At 46.0% G+C, this 18308-nt stretch overlaps 2 protein-coding genes across 8 annotated transcripts in view; both read right to left on the bottom strand.

Annotated features, from left to right (window-relative positions):
• Positions 1-4953, bottom strand: part of LOC133152011 (uncharacterized protein K02A2.6-like) — a 28704-nt gene extending 23751 nt beyond the window's left edge. For 2 of the 5 annotated variants that reach the window (XM_061275490.1, XM_061275489.1), the window contains exon 1: positions 3989-4950. In XM_061275490.1, coding sequence (XP_061131474.1) covers positions 3989-4511 — 523 coding nt within the window. In that variant the 5' untranslated portion in view covers positions 4512-4950. Of the gene's footprint in view, positions 1-226 lie in introns of those variants that run through there. The other 3 variants (XM_061275486.1, XM_061275488.1, XM_061275487.1) reach the window with 3 other exon arrangements.
• A 3063-nt stretch (positions 4954-8016) lies between these two features.
• The window catches only part of fbxw7 (F-box and WD repeat domain containing 7), a 38276-nt gene continuing 27984 nt past the window's right edge, over positions 8017-18308 (bottom strand). For all 3 annotated transcript variants that reach the window (XM_061273320.1, XM_061273321.1, XM_061273322.1), the window contains 8 exons: positions 16056-16190; positions 14968-15091; positions 14743-14879; positions 14207-14320; positions 12919-13100; positions 11604-11829; positions 11325-11535; positions 8017-10467 (listed from right to left, as the gene is read on the bottom strand). In XM_061273320.1, the coding sequence (XP_061129304.1) occupies positions 10199-10467; positions 11325-11535; positions 11604-11829; positions 12919-13100; positions 14207-14320; positions 14743-14879; positions 14968-15091; positions 16056-16190 (1398 nt within the window). In that variant the 3' untranslated portion in view covers positions 8017-10198. The remainder of the gene's footprint in view (positions 10468-11324; positions 11536-11603; positions 11830-12918; positions 13101-14206; positions 14321-14742; positions 14880-14967; positions 15092-16055; positions 16191-18308) is intronic.

Raw genomic sequence — 18308 nt, 5'->3', positions numbered from 1 at the left:
CAAAATGCATTGTGATGAAAACACTGATGATACAAAAAGAAATCGTATTGAGCGGATAATTAAAAAAATACATTGAAAATGATCAATGTTAGGCTTAAAAAGATAATAAAGGCAAGACAAAAAAACGCTGACTAAAACATACTAAAGATAATAAAAACAAGAGGAATACACGATGTTATGTTTATTCTCTTACATAACCTTTGTAAAGAGCACAGATTCACGTTACTTTTGTTAGCGTGTTTTTATTTCCTGAACAAGCCTCATCACAATGATATTCATCCGCTGACCAATCACACCTCCACACCGCACGGAGAAGGGCAACAAAAAGTAGAGCATACCAAACAATGCAATATGCAAACGAGAAACAACACTTCCAAGTCAATACATAACAATTCCTCTCTTCCAGCTTTGATGCACCAATAATCATCAAATAAAAAAATAATAGTACTATGTTTCTATGTGCTATTAAGTGTATACTTTTCTTTTTAGAGGCATTTCAAAATTCACAACAATTTTCAACATCAAATATTAACAACTTTTTTTTTTTTTTTTTCTTTTAAAGAACATTTGTTTCTTTTCAACATTTATAAATCAAGTCTGTCTGGTGGTTTGCGAACCCTCTCAGGATATCTGCGTCCAGGAGGATCAGGTAGGTTTGTCATTGGTTTGTGTATGTCCATTATCTCCGGTGTGGACATGTTTTCCTCAGGGGTGATGTCAGAGGCTGGAGTACTGTCCTTAGGGTTTTGTGGGTCAGTAGGTGTCGTAGTTTGAGTAGCGGCATTTCCAGGTGATGCGTCCAAAAGCTGGTCAACATGTCTGCGCCAGACGACATTAGGCTCAACACTCACTGTATATGAGAGTGGTCCAGTTTGTGTCAAAATTTCCGCATGTTGCCACTTGTCGCCTTGGTTACGATAGTCTCTTGCCAATACTTTTTGTCCGATGTCAAATGATCTTAGTTTCCTTTGTAACTGAGTTGGTGAACATTGTCTGTTTGAAACATGTTCTCGGATGTCAGGTTTCAGGAGATCTAAACGAGATCTTAGGTTTCTTCCCATGAACAACATTGCAGGTGACTGTCCAGTAGTAGTATGTGGAGTGTTTCTGTAGGCTAGCAGAAAGTTGGCGATTTTCTGCTGTAGTGGAACTTCCTCCCTCCTACTGGCTTTCATCGACTGTTTGAAAGTTTGTACAAAACGTTCAGCAAGTCCATTCGTTGCAGGGTGGTGAGGAGCAGAAGTAAGGTGTTTTATTCCGTTGCTTTTCAGGAAGATCTGAAACTCCTCACTAGTAAACTGGGTACCATTGTCACTTACAAGCTGAAGAGGGTATCCTGTACGTGCAAAAAGCATCTGTAACTGGTTCACTGTTACAGTTGTAGTTGCTTTCTTTACAGTGAAAACCTCGGGCCATTTCGAATGAGCGTCGACCACAATAAGGAACATGTGATCCATGAAAGGTCCAGCATAGTCAATGTGAATGCGTTGCCATGGGGCAACAGGCCATTCCCAAGTGTGGACAGGGGCAATCTGAGGTGAGCGCTGAGTCTGGTGACATCCTCTGCATGTTTTGACCAGAGTTTCAATTTGGTTGTCAAGGCCAGGCCACCACACATAACTTCTAGCAAGACTCTTCATCTTAACTACCCCCATGTGCCCATCATGCAGCGAGTTTAGAACTTTGGATCGCAGTTTGGGAGGTACAACAACGCGTGACCCCCACAGGACACATCCTTGGGACACAGTAAGTTGGTCTTTTCTGGTGAAATAGTCCTTAAGTTCAGTATCTGCATGCATTGGCCAGCCATTAACAGTTAAGTCATACACTCGAGATAGCAGAGGGTCGTTTCTTGTTTCTTTGCTTATTTGAGCGCAAGTCACCGGAAGCGGTTCCATTTGCAGCATGTGAAGATTTAAAGCAGGATCAGTAGCCTTCTCTGTCAGTGGTTGAGGAAGGCGAGAGAGACCATCTGCATTTCCGTGTAGTTTCGTCCCTTTATAGTCTATGGTATAGGTGTGTGCTCCAAGAAAGAGAGCCCAACGTTGTAAACGAGCGGCAGCCATAGCAGGAACACCTTTCTTCGGACTGAAAATGGAAACAAGAGGCTGGTGATCTGTAATCAGCATGAAGTGTTTTCCATACAGGTATTGGTTAAACTTCTTAACACCCCACACTAAGCTTAAAGCTTCTCTGTCAATCTGTGCATAATTACGCTCTGCAGGTGATAAAGAGCGTGATGCAAAGGCAATGGGGCGTTCAGAGCCATCAGTCATTTTGTGAGACAGAACTGCACCAATGCCATAAGGTGAAGCGTCAGAGGCTAGACATAGGGGAAGCTTTGGATCAAAGTGTGTGAGCACCTTGTCTGAAATAATGAGTTCCTTTGCCTTTGTAAATGCCTGTTCACAGTCTTTAGTCCAGTCCCACTTTGCCTTTTGGTGCAGTAGTGCATTCAGTGGGTGCAGCACAGTGGAAAGGTTTGGCAAAAACTTGTGATAATAGTTAACAAGGCCAAGAAATGAGCGTAACTGGCTGACATTTTCTGGTTGTGGAGATTTTACTACAGCTTCAATTTTGTCTTGCGTTTTGTGAAGTCCGTGCTTGTCTATTTTGTGTCCACAATACTCAATGGACTCCTTGAAAAACTCACATTTCTTTTTGTTTGCTTTTAGACCATATTCTTCCAGTTTTGTTAGAACTGCATTCAAGTTTTGCAAGTGTGAATCTTTGTCCCAACCAGTAACAATAATATCATCCAAGTAACATTGAGTACCTGGGATTCCTTGTAGCACTTGGTCCATTGCACGTTGCCATATCGCAGGGGCACTTGTAATACCAAATACAAGCCGGTTGTATTGGTATAGTCCTTTGTGAGTATTTATGGTGAGGTACTTGCGTGAACTTTCATCCATTTCCATCTGTAGATATGCTTGTGCGAGGTCAATCTTTGTGAAGTGCTCACCATTTGCTAGAGATGCAAAAATGTCATCGATGCGAGGGAGTGGATACTGGTCTGCATGCATGACAGGGTTAACAGTTACTTTGAAATCACCACAAATGCGCACTTTGTCTGAAGATTTCTTGGCAACAGGTACGATTGGTGTAGCCCACTCAGACCAGTCCACTTTGGATACTATTCCTTGATCCATGAGATTTTGCAGCTCAGCTTCAACTTTTGGGCGTAGCGCATATGGAACAGGGCGTGCTTTATGAAACTTTGCTTTTGCACCTTCTTCCAGCTCGAGACGTGCTTTGATGTGTTTCATTGTTCCTATGCCTTCGCTGAACACATGTGCATGTTTATCCAGTATCTCAGTTAACTTCATGTCTGTGAGCTGTTTGGAGGCTATGTGCATGGACTTTATTTCATGCCAGTTAAGCTTGATTTGTCGTAGCCATCTACGACCAAATAGTGGTACACCTCCCTCTTTAAGGACGAACAGCTCAAGATTGCACTTTTGGTTTCTGTATTTCACTTTCACTTTGAGTTTTCCCAGTGGTGCAACCTTTTCTCCTGTGTATGTCTTCAGTTTTACACTGGTGCGTGACAGTTTAGTGTCTGGGAACATTTTCTTGTAGTCGTTGAATGATATGATCGACAGTGCTGACCCTGTGTCCAGTTCCATTTTTAATGGCACTCCATTAATTTTTGGTGTCAGCCAAATCACATCACCGTCATTCTCTTCTGTAGCACACAGCCCTAAACAAGCCAATTCTTCCTCACTTGAACTGTCAGAATCTGTCTGTGCTACTTTGTGCAATTTTTGTCCTTTTCTTATATTGTGTTTATCTTTTGCATTACTGTACTTTAATTTACACATCTTCTGTATGTGCCCTCTTCTATCACATTGTCGGCAGTCTTTATCCTTAAACCAACACTCTGCGGGGTCATGTGACTGTTTACCGCATCTGAAACAGGGCTTTGCTTTGGTATTATGCCGTTTGGTGTGCAGTTTAAACACAGAGCTTGTGGCTGCGTTTTTACCTTGAAGCTCCGTCGCATCCCTTGCTGCTGTCTCCGCTGAAACAGCTATTTCCACTGCTCGTTGCAAGGTGAGTTTGTCCTCCGTCAAAAGCCGTTTCTGAATGCTCTCGTTGTGCAGCCCGCACACGAACCTGTCCCTCAGAGCATCTGAAAGTCCGTCTCTGAACTGACAGTGTTCGGCCAGTTTCCTCAGTTCTGCGATGTACTCTGACACCGTCTCCGTCCTTGACTGGTTTCTCTTGTGAAATCTAAAGCGCTCAGCAATCACCAATGGAGCTGGGTTTAGATGACTTTTCATTATCTGCATTATTTCATCAAATGTTTTGTCTGCCGGTTTAGCTGGGGCGACCAGGCTGCGGAGTAAGTTATACATTTTGGCGCCCATGACACTGAGTAGGACAGCTACTTTTCTTTCGTCCTGTATCTCATTAGCTAGGCAGTACTGCTCAACTCTTTCCACATAAGTTGTCCAGTCTTCTACCGAACTGTCAAATATGTCCATATTTCCCAAGATTCCGGACATTTTTTTCACTTTTCTTGGCGTCCGTTCACTTTTACCTTGGTCCTGAGCGACACCCGTCCTCACCTCCGGCTAGCTTGATCAGAGCAGAATCCGGGGCGAGCAGACGAAACTTACGTCCACACAACCAAGTCCATGAAGCACTATTCACTTGTGTCCGTTCCTCCTCCGCATTCTTAGGGTCCTTTTTAAGTCTCGTCGCCAATTTTGTTATGTTTATTCTCTTACATAACCTTTGTAAAGAGCACAGATTCACGTTACTTTTGTTAGCGTGTTTTTATTTCCTGAACAAGCCTCATCACAATGATATTCATCCGCTGACCAATCACACCTCCACACCGCACGGAGAAGGGCAACAAAAAGTAGAGCATACCAAACAATGCAATATGCAAACGAGAAACAACACTTCCAAGTCAATACATAACACACGATAAAAAAAAAGACGATCAAAACGTGCATTCTCTCACACGGTTACTTGAGACTTTATCAGAGAGAGAAGAGCATTTCATTAGAAAACAAGCATCCAATTAACATAACGAGCTGCTTTTGTGGCTCTTTGATTAATGAGGATTGTCCCTCATGCAATATGGATGGCTTGCAACACACCCCACTCATCCTCAAGTCTTCCTCCCGCAACATACGTACGCATGCGCGGAGTCTTGAAAGCAAAGCAGCATCTCCCCCGTGACGCATCAGCTTCTCTCCCTGAGGAGGGTTGGTGGCCCTTTTTAGAAAGCGTCAACTACGAGGAAAAAAAAGAAAAAGGGATTGAAGTCGTTAGAGAGTTGTCTGAATCATCCTGAGAACTGTTTCTAAATTTTGGAATTAAAATCAAGCCAAGATTGGTTTGGCTCAACGGGCAGAATTACGGAAGCCCTTAAGCAGGGGTCCCCAAACTTTTTCCTGTGAGGGCCACATAACCTTTCCCTTCTCTGATGGCGGGCCGGTGGCAGTTTGTAACAGAAAAAGTGTGACGATCGTAGGGGAGCTTAAAAAAATTATTGTTTTCCAGAAAGCCACACATAACCAAATAACGGTTATTTAATAACCCTTTCCAGGTTCTTTACAGAAAAAAAGTCAGGAAACAAATAATAACACTATTAATGAAATAAATAATAACTAAACCCTCTCTGAGTTCTTCACAGAAAAAACAGGAAATAAATAACTAAATAACTCTCTCTGGGTTCTTCATAGAAAAAAAAACATGGAACATTAACTTTCTGTTGTGCCATGCACAATCTTAACAGATAAAAGTTCAGCTCAGTTGTCAGAGCAGAACCTCTCTGACACATATGAGCAGTCTCTTAAAGTTCTTGTGTTCCTTCCTTATAATCCTTTTGTAGGTTCCAGTAGGCTTGTAGACACTGCTGTCTTTTTTGTTAAAGTTTGATAGTGCGTCATAGTCTGGAGTAAAATTTGTTGTGGCAATTCTTAGGCGAGATCCGAGGTGTTGGTCCGTTTACCTCGATCTGTGACGGGTAGATGTTGACGTTCATGTGGCTGAACGTCACGTCGCGTACGTCGAGCCAAATTGGCAACTCTTTTAAACGCTCGGCACTGCTTTACTTGGGCGACATTTTAACGGAAGGATTCCAGGGGAAGGTTTGTGGGTGGCTTTAGCGCAAAACTGCATCTGAAAGCTCAGCGCGCAAATTACAAGAATGCTGTCGTCACAGCCCACGCTCTAAATTCGGGACTGATACAAATAGAGCGCGAGTGCGCCATGTCCGTACACGCACTTGTGAGTGTGCACCGAGCTTTCTGACACGGCTTCCGGTAGTAAATGCGCAGGCGAGCGCTTCCCCATCTACTGGGGAAACGCAGTCATTGCAGGCAAAATGAGCAAAAAAAAAAAAAAAAGTTTAATAATACAATTTATTCAGGGTTGGCGGGCCAGATTAAACGGTCCCGCGGGCCGTATCCGGCCCGCGGGCCGTAGTTTGGTGACCCCTGCCCTTAAGGGTCAAATGATTATTCGTCGTGAGGATAAAGAATCCATGATTTGTCTTCATGTTAGCCTTATGTTGTTAGCCTGAGTGTCTATGGAGTTTCCCAATGTGTATTTTTTTTCATTATTGCTTAATGATCAGTAACATTAAGATGAGAGCAACGGGAAACAGCTCGGGTCGCTTGCATGTCAAGGCACGGCTGTATTTTCATTACTGTGCAAATGTTATGATGCAGTGCGGTTGCAATCAGTGTGAAAGTGATCTGTGCCTAATATTTTGTCTGTTTCTTTGATATGATGCAAGCAATGTGGTTTTCTTGCCGCCTCGTGTCAAAAGATTGAAACCTTCACGTTTCATCTTGCCGGCCTTTGATCCGATTTTTTCCCCCCACCACACACCATCATCATCATGCGAGTCATGTCCGACAGCCTCACGCAAAAGGTGGGGGAGGAATGGCATCGTTCTCATCAAGGCCTTCGCCGACACACCATGTCAACCACGGGTGGGGGCGGTGTGGCGGCTGAGGGTGTCACCCCCGCCCTCGATCTGACCAGAGAGCGTCGCCATGATGGCGGAATGCAAGTGGTCTTCTTCTTAGCGACTAATTGCCTCGGCTGCTGGGCCGCTGGGACTTTTCATGCGCCGGCTTTTTTGCTCTAATTGAGATTTCAGGACGGTGAGCAACGGGAGGACGTGAACCGGGATGTTCCCACCGCAGAGCTCGTTAAGATTGCTTGAGATTTTGCTTCTCATAGCAATTAAAGACAGTTTTATAAGGAATAGCAACGAAGCTCAATGAGGATTACACAAATGTCACGAAAACGAGCATTTGGGATTACGTCAATTGTTCCGGGTGCCACTACACAATCAAAATGGTTACTTTAAACCAAAATGGCCGACTGTGTATTATTTAAGGACTCCTTGAGATTTATTTTTACGCCTGTGCCCATGATAAATTGACTTATTACATTTCATGTCGTTACATTTGAAGTTCTACTGGCTTCGGGGCTTCCTCTAGACTTTCATGACATCTTATCAGCCGTTGAGGGAGCTCAGTTCACTCGGTCACTTGTCAGGCAACAACGGTTAGAAATGCAATTAAGCGTAGCTGTCCGATTAAGGCTGCCGGCATCCACAAAGACTTTTCAATGTTTACCATAGCAATGTATGCTGCAGGTAAGGGGGGGGGGGGGTTCCATCTCAAGCGGCCTTGGTGGCGGCAACCGCTCGTTCATCAAGCATGAAGGTGGCGAAAAAATAAAAAAGCGCAAGCTGGATAAATGGCCGATAACCTCGAGAAATGAGTCCATTCATCATCTCCGCAAAAAGACAAATGGAAGAGATGGACCCAGAGGAGCCGAAATAAAAGTATTTTTTTTAAAAAACAATTCTTCATTTCACAAAGAGGGAAAAGGGAGACTGCAGCAACAGGAAGGTCTGCGTTTTTTTGGGTGACATTTTCAGTTATTACAAATCTTTTAAGCGTAAAGCAGCATTTTTTTTTTCCCAAATCGAGCTCAACCACAAACAACAAATCAAATGACTCCCTTCACGACAACTTTACCCAAATAATTTGCTTTATTCAACATAGAAGATTCCTTCACACAAGGTAACAAAACAGACAATGGATTTTTGCTTGAAACGAAAAAAGAAAAAAGAAAAATAAACCCACATTTTATTGCACTTTAAGTTATAAGAAAATAAAATTCTAGGTGAATGAAACAAATCACAAAAATCCCTTTAAGGTTTTTTTTTTCTGTCTGTCTAGTCTTTTTTCGCCAGGCAGTTTAACACAAACTGAACTGAAAAAAAGACTTTTTAAAAAAAGCAAAAAAAAACCATCTGGCTCATCAAACCAGACCATAAATTAAACAGCGGGAGGAAAATGAGGAGAAAGAGCAAGATTGTTTTGTTTTGTTGTTTGTTTTTTGTTTACTATACAGTGTTACAACCACTTTCACAGTTCAGCTTGTTACTTTTGGAGAGAAGTTTTGGCTACAAGGTTCACCTCTTTTTTTTTTTCTTGCCCACCATGTGTAACACTTAAAACTTTACAGGTGGGCGGGCCCTCTACGGACGACAACCAATCACACGCCAGGACGTTTGTTCTTGTCCGTTGAAATCCTGTAAAGTGTTTTTTTTTTTTGTCCACGCAGCATTAATACATTCCCGCCGTTTTTTCCCGAGGAATGTGTTCACAAGTTGTCCGCTAGCACGCTAACACTCATGCTTCCTTCTTTTTTTTCTTGGCAGGCGAACCCGTCCTCTCCGCCTCGTAGAGGCACGTTTGGCTCAAGTTTCAGAGGCAAAAAAAAAAGAAAGAAAAAAAAAAAGTAGGATGTTTGCTATTTTGTTGTCTTCTTTTCTCCCCCTCTCAAAAACACAAGTGTTCAATTTGGAATTTCGCCTGGGACTAAAACGTCACAGCAAAAAAAAAAAAAAAAAGTGACTATTTCCGTCCCGCCGATTCATCTAGCAGCATTAGTACAGTTTGGCCACAGGCTGGGAGGTGGCAGGTGGCGGTGGTCTTTGCGAGGAGGTGCACGCTAGCCTCGTAAGTGCTCCACCGCTGGACTGAAAAACTGAGGACAGCTTTGACTTTCCGTTTTTTTTCTCGTGGAGACATGGCGGATGGCACCAGCTGGACTGCATGTTTGTGTCAGAAGAAAGCAGCCACATCACCCACCAGGTGGACTGAATTAGACAGCAGCGATGCCGTTCTTGTTCCTGGAGCGATAGGTGGCCTCCGAACGCATCCCCAGATGGACTCGAAGAATCGAATTGAGTTTTCCCCTCCGTTGAGATGTGGGCGAAGGGTGGGCAGAATTCCACACACCCCGGCTGGACTGAAACTATCCGGACAGCACTGGTGTTCTTGTTCCTGTCTTTCCAGCCCGGTAGAGGGCACGGAGGGAAGCAGACGTCACCCCTGACAGCATTGACATTCCTGATACCAAGAAGAGTTGGCGAAAAGTCGGGAAGATGGAACACACACAGCTGGACTGAGGAGCAACGTACTCATGTTCTTGTTCCTTTTCCTGTATGTGTGAGGTTGGTAGGCAAGGAAAGGGGGCCAGCAGAATTCCTAAATTTTGAAGATTTTAACAGCGCACCAGCTGGGCTGGAAAAAAAACTCAGATCACAGACAGCAATGACGTTCCTGTTCCCGTTTTTTCCATTCCAAACTCATCTGACTCTGGACAGCATTGGCGTTCCTGTTACTGTTTTTATATGCGGAGACTTGCTAGGTGCTTGGTGGGCCACAGAATCCAACGAAGACTGGAGCAGACCACCAAGCCTGACCCAAAACACTCTGGAAAAACTGGACAGCGTTGATGTTCCTGTGGGAGGTTGGTAGGTGGGCACCTGTTCCTGTTTTTTCAACTCAACGCCAAGGAAGGCTGGAAAACAAGATTGATAACACTTGCGTTGCTAGGGATCCTGTTTTTTTCCCGCCGACAAACAATGAGAAGGGGTGAGGGTGTCCTAATACTGGAATTCGTTGCTGATAGCAACAGGAAGGTGGGGGTGGAGGAGGGGGGATTGAATTCACGGTTGATGACGTTGAGGTTCAGAACAGGAACGAGTGAGCGAAACAGGAACGGCAACAGGATGGGTTGAAATTCCAACGGAGATCTTCCTCGGGTCTCGGAGGTGCTTCTCTGGCAACAATCGGGCCTTGCGATCGGGGCGGCGCCTCCTGTTTCCCCGCCCCCCCACCCCCCTGTAACAAGCGCGCATTCACTTCATGTCCACGTCAAAGTCGAGCACGAGCAGCTTGGTCTCCTCCGTGCCGTTGCGGCTGCCCACGGCGCACACCAACTTGGTGTTGGAGGCCCGTATGCGCCACACCACGCCGCCGCTACCGCCGCTCTCCAGCGTCACCAGGTTGCGGATGAACTCGCCCGTCTTCAAGTCCCACAGCTTGACCGTGCCGTCGTCCGAGCTGGTGATCACAAAGTTCTTGTTGAACTGCAGGCACGTGACGGCGCTCTGGTGCTTGTGCGGACCTGCCAGACAAGACGTCAGATTTACAAATATTATTTTTATTTTTTTTTTAATTTAAGATGAGTCTGCTTTAGTGATGCGCGGGTGTCGCAATCACGCTTCAGGTCAAGATGGCGGCGTCCGCTGACTTCCGAGCCGGCGAGAGGCTTGAAAGCGATATCTTAATGAAATCAATTTGAAGCTACGGCAAACACAAAAGGGCGTTTAGACCCGCGGTTGCCATGGCAGCGGGATCCAGCCACGGTTTGTTTCCAAGGCCGCTGGCGCGCACGTTAATCAACGGCGCTGTTGCGCTTGGTCCACCTATTGTGTCATTAAAGGTAATGAATGGCTGACATTGTTCACTGACCTAATTACACCACCTACAAAGCCCCTCCCCGTTACCTCGGACATAAACATCCGCCCGAGGCTCAACCCTGCGTGTCTTTTCAGCATCCCACCATGGTGCATCTCCCCTTTTGGTGTTTTTTTTGTTTTTTTTGTTTCAGCCGATTGTTTACTAATGCGGGAAATTTCAGGGCAGCTTTTGAAGCTACTTCCCGTGTGCCACTGTTGGCGCTAATGGAGTTGACGCAAACACAAATGAAACGAGCTTTGTTTGCACACGCAGACAAACAAACTGGCCGTGTTCTTCATTTGTCATCATGACACAAACGAGATGTCACTCGGGATGAGCGATTCATTGAATTTAAAAGGACTGTCGTGGAATCCAAAACACATAGGATGGAGTTTTGGAAAAAATAAAACTGCTCGGTTTTAAAATGCATCACACCCAAAGTATCCTTTTAAGAGGTGCAAGATTTTCCAAAATTGTTCTCCTCTGGTTTCTTTAACCGAGTAATAATCAGTGGACAGCCACCTTGCAACGTTTGGAGACACTGGCCCGTCTTGATGTCCCAGATCTTGACGGTGGAGTCGGCGTTGCCCGACACCAGGATGTTGTCTTTGAGCTCCATGCCGCTGGTGAGCGACTGGTGGCCCGTCAGCGTGTGGATGCAGTTGCCCGTCTCCACGTCCCACACTCGGATGGACGTGTCCAGCGAGCCGCTCACCACGTGGATCCCGTCGAACTGGATCCAAACGGACACGTTGGCTCCTGCTCGCGGCCCATTTTTGCGTGGCGGCGGCGTCGGCTCACCTGTAGCGAGTACACCCGGTTGGTGTGACCCTGCAGCGTGTGGAGGCACGTCTCCGTCTCGGGGTCCCACACTTTGACCATGAAGTCGTAAGCGCCGCTGACCACCCGCCGGCCGTCGTACTGGACGCAGCGCACGGCCGCCACGTGGCCCATGAGGACGTGTAAACACTGGCCCGTCTCGATGTCCCATACACGCAGCGTGGCGTCCCGAGAGCCGCTCACCACCCTGGACACACAAAAATCATCACACCCTCCCTTTAGAATCATTGCTGTGAAGGGATCTGAAATAAAATATGACATAACCTAGTTAAATATATCTTTGACGTCTATAGCCGTCAATGGGAGTGAAGGAATTACATTGCCGTGCCTTGACGTTTATTCAAAACATTCAAAGATGGATTGTAAAGCTCCCCTTTCTTCAGCTTTACACTTAATGTAACAAAAAAATAAAAATCTAAAAAGCTCCACCGGAGGCGCTGGACAGAACGGATATTTTTAGAGACGTGGAAAACAAAGCATGCTTATGGTCCACAAATTTGTGGACGTTCATCCATCCATCCATTTACTAGGAACTAGTTAACCAGCCGACGCACATCTCTTGCTAATGTAGCACGTTACATTCGCACGTTACGTAGCGTCGCAACGTTGGCGGGCCGTGCGGGAGCAAACCCGCTGTATAATTACAAAAGGTCTCGCTGCTTGGAAAAAGAAAGGCCCGGCTGCTTTTCAACTCTCGGTCGTCAAAAGCTACACGAAACATGGACGGGGCCCCGAGGCGCAAAGAGCACTTTGGAGGCCCCCCCGTGTAATGGGGGCGTGAAGGGGTGAGCGTGGGGGGGGCTTGGTTAAAGAGGGCCTGTTCAATGGCCACCATGCTCACTCTCACATCGGCACAGATGCTCTTTTTTTTTTGTCGGTCAGGTTGCAGCTGCTATTAAAGCCAGAAAACAACATTAGCAGAACGCTCATTACTTCCTCCCACCGACTTTTTTGACTTTAATCGCCGTTTGTTTGCTGGTTCCTCAGCAGGATGAGTCCATAACGACTTGACGTGCTTTATTTTCTCGAGGACAACTTTCCAGAAAGGGCAGCAAAGGCCAGGAAGGAATTAGCATTTGGATAAAAGGTGCTGAGCAGGCAATCCCCCCCCCCCCCCCCCACTCTCTTATTTTTTACCTACGCCAAGAGCAAAACTCAAGGGCGAGCTATGCTGTTTTATTGCAGGACACATTTGAAGAGGCGGATTCTTCTTGTCCAGGACCACCCAAGTCCATTTGACCCCCACGCCAGAAGCATCAGGAGTGTGCGGCCTCACCTTTTCTCGTGCAGATGCATGCAGCGCACTGTTGAGGTATGCCCGTAGAGGGTGTGGATACATTCTCCCGTCTCCGCATTCCAGACCTTGAGCGTGCGGTCGGTGGAGCCGCTGATGATGATGTTGTCTCGCATTTGCGACGACCACACGCCGCCCGTGTGGCCCACCAACGTCCTCAGACACTGCGAGGGGGGGGGGGGGCGGGGTAAGTCAGACAAATCAGCTTTCTTCTGACGAGGCCCTCGTTCGTTCTCATTAGGCGCGCTAGATTAGCAATTGATTAGCGCGCTTACGAGAAATCCTTGCGATCAATTGGATTTGCGCAGCGTGTCCGCATTGTGTGCCTGTATTCCAGGATGGACCATTAATTCAATTAAAAATGCGTGGGGGGATTTACTGCGGGGAGCGGGAGCGACCTGTGCCAAGTCCCTCTCCTGTTTGTGATTTGATCAGAGCAAGCGGAGTTCCTCAGGGCAGCGTTTGGGGGCCCATTTATTTTTCATGAAAAGTGGCATTCCTGGACTTCTTTTTTTTTATTTCCTATAACAGCTCAAACTCCGAGGGGGTGTTCTGCAGGAACGTGTCCGAGGTCCGTTTTGTTTCCTACCCAATTTCAACTGATGTCATGGCTTCGAGTGTGTCCAATGGCACTCCGACAGATTGCGAAGGAATGCTGAGTGCGTGGAAGGCGCTACATGCAGATGGTGCTAATCCTAATGTATCTTTTACACGGCGCTTTTATTGGCACGGACAGGCAATTTGAGCCCAAATGGTCGACTGGGTTTAATTCCGCTCCCTCGCTTTCTCGCCGAAGCCCGGACGTGAGCTCCATTTTCAGCAGTCGGGCAAATTCGCAGCTCGTCTAATTTTTGCCAACTAACCTGTGAGGAACTTGTGCAAGGAAGACTTCAGAGGATTGGTATTCAAAGCGCTGCAACAACAAATTCCTCACATTCCATCTCCATTTTTTTTTTTTGTTGCCGCCGCACAATGCCCAGACCACGAGAGCCGCGCTAGCAACAGCTCGGAATACCAACGCTGCCGGTGTACGTGCCGCATCATCCGATTGAAATAAAGTCTGTATCGGCGTCCATTTTGTAACGTGCCACAGTATTGCCCGACAACCAAACGAGTCTGAAAGTCATTTCAAGTCCTGTGGTTCATTACAAAGACTTTGGAGAACATCTGGCTCGAGATGAAGGTTGTTTTTCTCTCAAACAATCATGTCCACATGTGTCAATGGATAGCGGAATTTCAATCTGCCAGCTGGACACAAAGCAAAACGTACCTTCCCCGTAATGGCCGACCAGACTTTGAGCGTGTTGTCGTCAGAGCCGCTGACGATTCGGTTGCCGCAGAATTGGAGGCAGGTGATCACGTGGTCGTCGTGACCTTTCAGCACCTGAACATGAGAGAGAGGCCGATTGCTTTTTTAACATCAGAGAGACGGGCGTAAAATGTCAGTCAGCGCTGCAGGTGCAGTAGCCAGAGCTGCCCTGCTGTGGCCCCTCACATGTCGACAGGTGGGGACCGTCTCCTCCGGTCTAATAAGTGTGGCCGGACGGACAAATGCTCTTAACAGGAGTTCATCAGGGAAGCGTTCGGGGTCCTTGAATTTTCGAGAGGATTTAAATCGTATTCGTTTGAAAGAAAAAGCCACCTTGGAGGTCCAGTTAGTTTCACCCCCAAAGGAGCTCCACAGGGAAGTGTTTGAGGGCCATTAGTTTTCTGTAAAATTGCCCTTGGTCAAAATTTGGCCTCCTCACCTAAAAGTCATTCTCATATCTCTTATCAAGATAAAGCGGGCAAAAAAAAAAAACCTACCTTGGGTGATTTGAGGTTCCCTCTCCTCCAGTTAGTGTCTATTCTGTGCTGCCTGATGTAGGCACTCTTCCAGGGGCTGTGAGTGAAGCCGGGCTTGACGACTTTCCTCTTCTTGAGAGGCAAAGGCTCATCGATGCCTGTTGGTGGGCATGCCAGAGGGAAAGACGAGTTGTCATTCGCAAAGACTTCAAAGCGACGCGCCGCTGCCGAGGATTAAGCACGCACCTTCTTCCCGGCATTTTTCCCTCCAGAGCAAGTTGTCCTCTGCGAGAATGCGCCAGTAGCGACACGTCTGGGCGGCTTGGAGGAGGTCCTTGGGCTCCAGGAAGGACAGCACGTACAACGCCAGCTGTGGGAAGGGCGAGAGAGCGAGATGTGAGAAAGGCACAATTGAGGAACAGAGAGCACCTCCAGCCATAGATGTCCTGTACGAACAGGATGATGACAATTTTTTTCCGCATTTGCTTAATCAGTCGGGAAGAGCGAAATTGCTTCATCGCAGGAAGTTGTGGAAAATATGGACACCAGAGCTAACCGTTGCGTGACAAATTCAGCATGTGGTCAACAGATCTGGAGGCTAATTTGCTAGCGCAGACACAAAACTGATTAAAGCAGCCTGGGCGACAGCAACAGATTTGTTTTTTCCTCACCCTTTATTTTAAAATGTATGTATTTTTAAATTGATACTTTCTATAATCAGTCAAATGTTTCGATTTTTGCTTCATATTTGGTATTTCTAAAAACAGTACACATTTCTTTCTATTTTTTGTGTGTCAAATTTTGTAGTTTCCAATGGTAATTGTATTTTTTTTTTATTTCCAAAGATTTTTGTGTAACTCTACTATTTCCGAGATATTTTAGTATCTTATTTGATTACTTTTCTGTCTTATCTAGTATTTCTCAATCAATATTTTTTGCAATATACGGTTTTAAATTTCCTCTCTAGATATTTTAGTATTTTTGTTTTGTTTTGTATCCTTACATTTTTTTCCTTCCTTTATTTTTCCCAAAACTTTTTGGTGACCTTTTATAAAAGCACAGCCCACCATACCAGACTGGAGTTGGCGTTAAATGGACTTTAAATAACAGGGAGAGCAAATATACGACGACTTCCCCTGTTTAACAGGCATCTCCAGTCCTCTTTGAGTCACCGTGAATGACGGCGCCGCGCCGCGGTCGGATTAGCGCTAGCGACATGTCAGGTGTTCCCATTCAACAGCTTGCTGTCTGACACAAAGAGCTCAAAGAGAACATGTGTGCGTGGAGAAAGGTGTCAGATTGAACTGGGAGGGTCCATTATATTTTCTCCTCACCTCTTTGGGCAGCAGGGAGATGAAGTCGCGTTGGAACTGCGGCTCGATGACCTGCATCATATGCTTGACCTGCGTGGGTTCGCAGATGTCAATCAACTCGTCCAGCGCCAGCAGCTTCTCGGGGCCGGACCAGCTCTGCAAAACAAAAAAACAATGTGACTACTTTCAAAATAATCACGCACGTTCCGGCATTGAAAAGCGGCTTGGAAACGGTCGCCATGGAAACGGCTTTGAGGCAATTATTCTGTCAAGATCTGTCATGAAGAAAGCAGTGCAAGGGAAGGTCTTTACTTTTTCCACTACTTGAAACGAGCGAGTTTCGCTTCGTCTCCCGTGCCGCTGCAGCATGTCTAATTGATTCTCCAATTGGAAATACCGTATTTTCCGGACTATACGGCGCACCTAAAAACCTAAAATTTTCTCAAAAGCCGACAGTGCGCCTTATAGTCCAGTCCGCCTTATATATGGACCAAATTCCTAAATTTAAACTGGCCCAAAGCATTGTGTCATGAAATCAATCATAAGTGGCCCGCTGAAGACTAGGAATCATGAATCAAAAAGACTATGGATCATTATTTTGTGATTGTAAAGTAATTTGTTGCATCTGAAGTTGAAGTCCGGCATAGTCCGGTGCGCCTTATATATAGACAGAGTTTTAAAATGGGACATTCATTGAAGGTGCGCCTTATAGTCCGGTGCGCCTTATAGTCCGGAAAATACGGTACCTCTATTTACAGTCCCAGACTTCGTACCATATTCTCATCAAATATTTTTTTAATCTGATATTTGTCTTATTTTGATGGAGGTTGAAGCAAAACAGAGTTTTGTTGGGCCACACTTATGTAATCTTGACGCTGCCGCCTTGTGTTTGGTGTCTAGAAGAGTAAACAACTCCCGACGTGCCCTCCGAAGCGACGGCGGGAAAGAGCTGCGGGCATCCTCGCCTATTTCAGGATGCAAACACGCAAAGTGGAACACCACAAGCCGGAGTCACAACAGTGGGAAACTGACGAAGAGAACGGACGGCGATTACGTGCGAGCAGCGGACAAGTATGACGAATGGCGAGCTCTAAAAATTTCCGTTCAACGCCATGTTTGACAATTTCCTTTTTACACGTCCCCCATATTTAAATCTAAATATTTTTGTTTGCTCCAATGCTTTCCACTCTCGAGTGTTTCCTCAGCCTCCCGCCATGAGCTGATCAAAAGACATGTTCTCCCCCCCCCCCCCCCCCAACTCCCGCTTATGTCACACCGGCGTCCTTGGCTTATTTATGGAGCTTCTCAACATTCTGAGGAACTCCCCTAACCAATGCGTCTGAACTTCTTGAGCTGGGCTGTTATTTTCAACCAGGCTGTGGATCAAATCTCACAAATGGCCCACCGATAGAGAAAAGTGGAGCTTTTGGAAACATTTCTGTGGTCAAACTTTAGAGTCTAGTGGGGCGTGTGGGGGGGGAAAACAGTGAGGGGAGGGGGAAAAAAAAAAAAAAAAGGGAGTTCAAAGTGTCCATCAGGGAATTTTGTTTTAGTTACTATGGCAACGTCCAAAATCATTACTCATCTCATTACTGTTGTGATCCCACTTTTGCCGCACTGACTTATGTTTACACCTCACTGTGGTAGAATTTAGTCAACATGAGTCCAAAGATTTTTTTTCAAGTTAACAACTCCAATTGAAGAAGACAAAGTGTGAAACAAATGCTGGTTGTCCCGAATTAATTTCCTCTTTTTCCAATTTGAGTCCCCCCCACATTAAAAATGGTTTGGTCCATCCAGCCGTTGATTTTTACGTCGCGCTGGGAGCCAACGCAAAAAAATGCCGACTGCATATTTGCACTTTGGGTTCAACAAGCGTTGTCATCTATCGCTTGGTTCACGACGCAGAAGTCTGACCCGTTCTGTTGTTACATCGTCGCTTTCTCCGACAGGCCGGGACGTGACTGCGGAATGTACGGAACGTACGTTTGGCTTTGAGCCGCCTGTGCAATCAAGAAGCTGTCACGTTCCAAAAATGCCAAACTGGCCCGAGGGCTTGTCTCGGAGAAACTCACACGCACGTCCACACGGCTTCAAATCTCATCCGTCACGGCTCAGACATGAACTTGTTTGCGGTGACGACAAGGGAGTCAATTAAAACCATACCACGCTTCCAACTAGTTATCAAAAAAGCCCCGTTATAAATATGACGGACGGGCAAAGATAATCGGTTAACCGATCGCTGGGAAAAAGCTTTCGCTCCACTCGCGGCGG

The sequence above is a fragment of the Syngnathus typhle genome, linkage group LG3, assembly GCF_033458585.1.
Source record: "Syngnathus typhle isolate RoL2023-S1 ecotype Sweden linkage group LG3, RoL_Styp_1.0, whole genome shotgun sequence".
Classification (NCBI taxonomy): Eukaryota; Metazoa; Chordata; class Actinopteri; order Syngnathiformes; family Syngnathidae; genus Syngnathus; species Syngnathus typhle.
The sequence above is the reverse complement of the archived record's forward strand: the minus strand, read 5'-3'. Positions and strand labels throughout refer to the sequence as shown.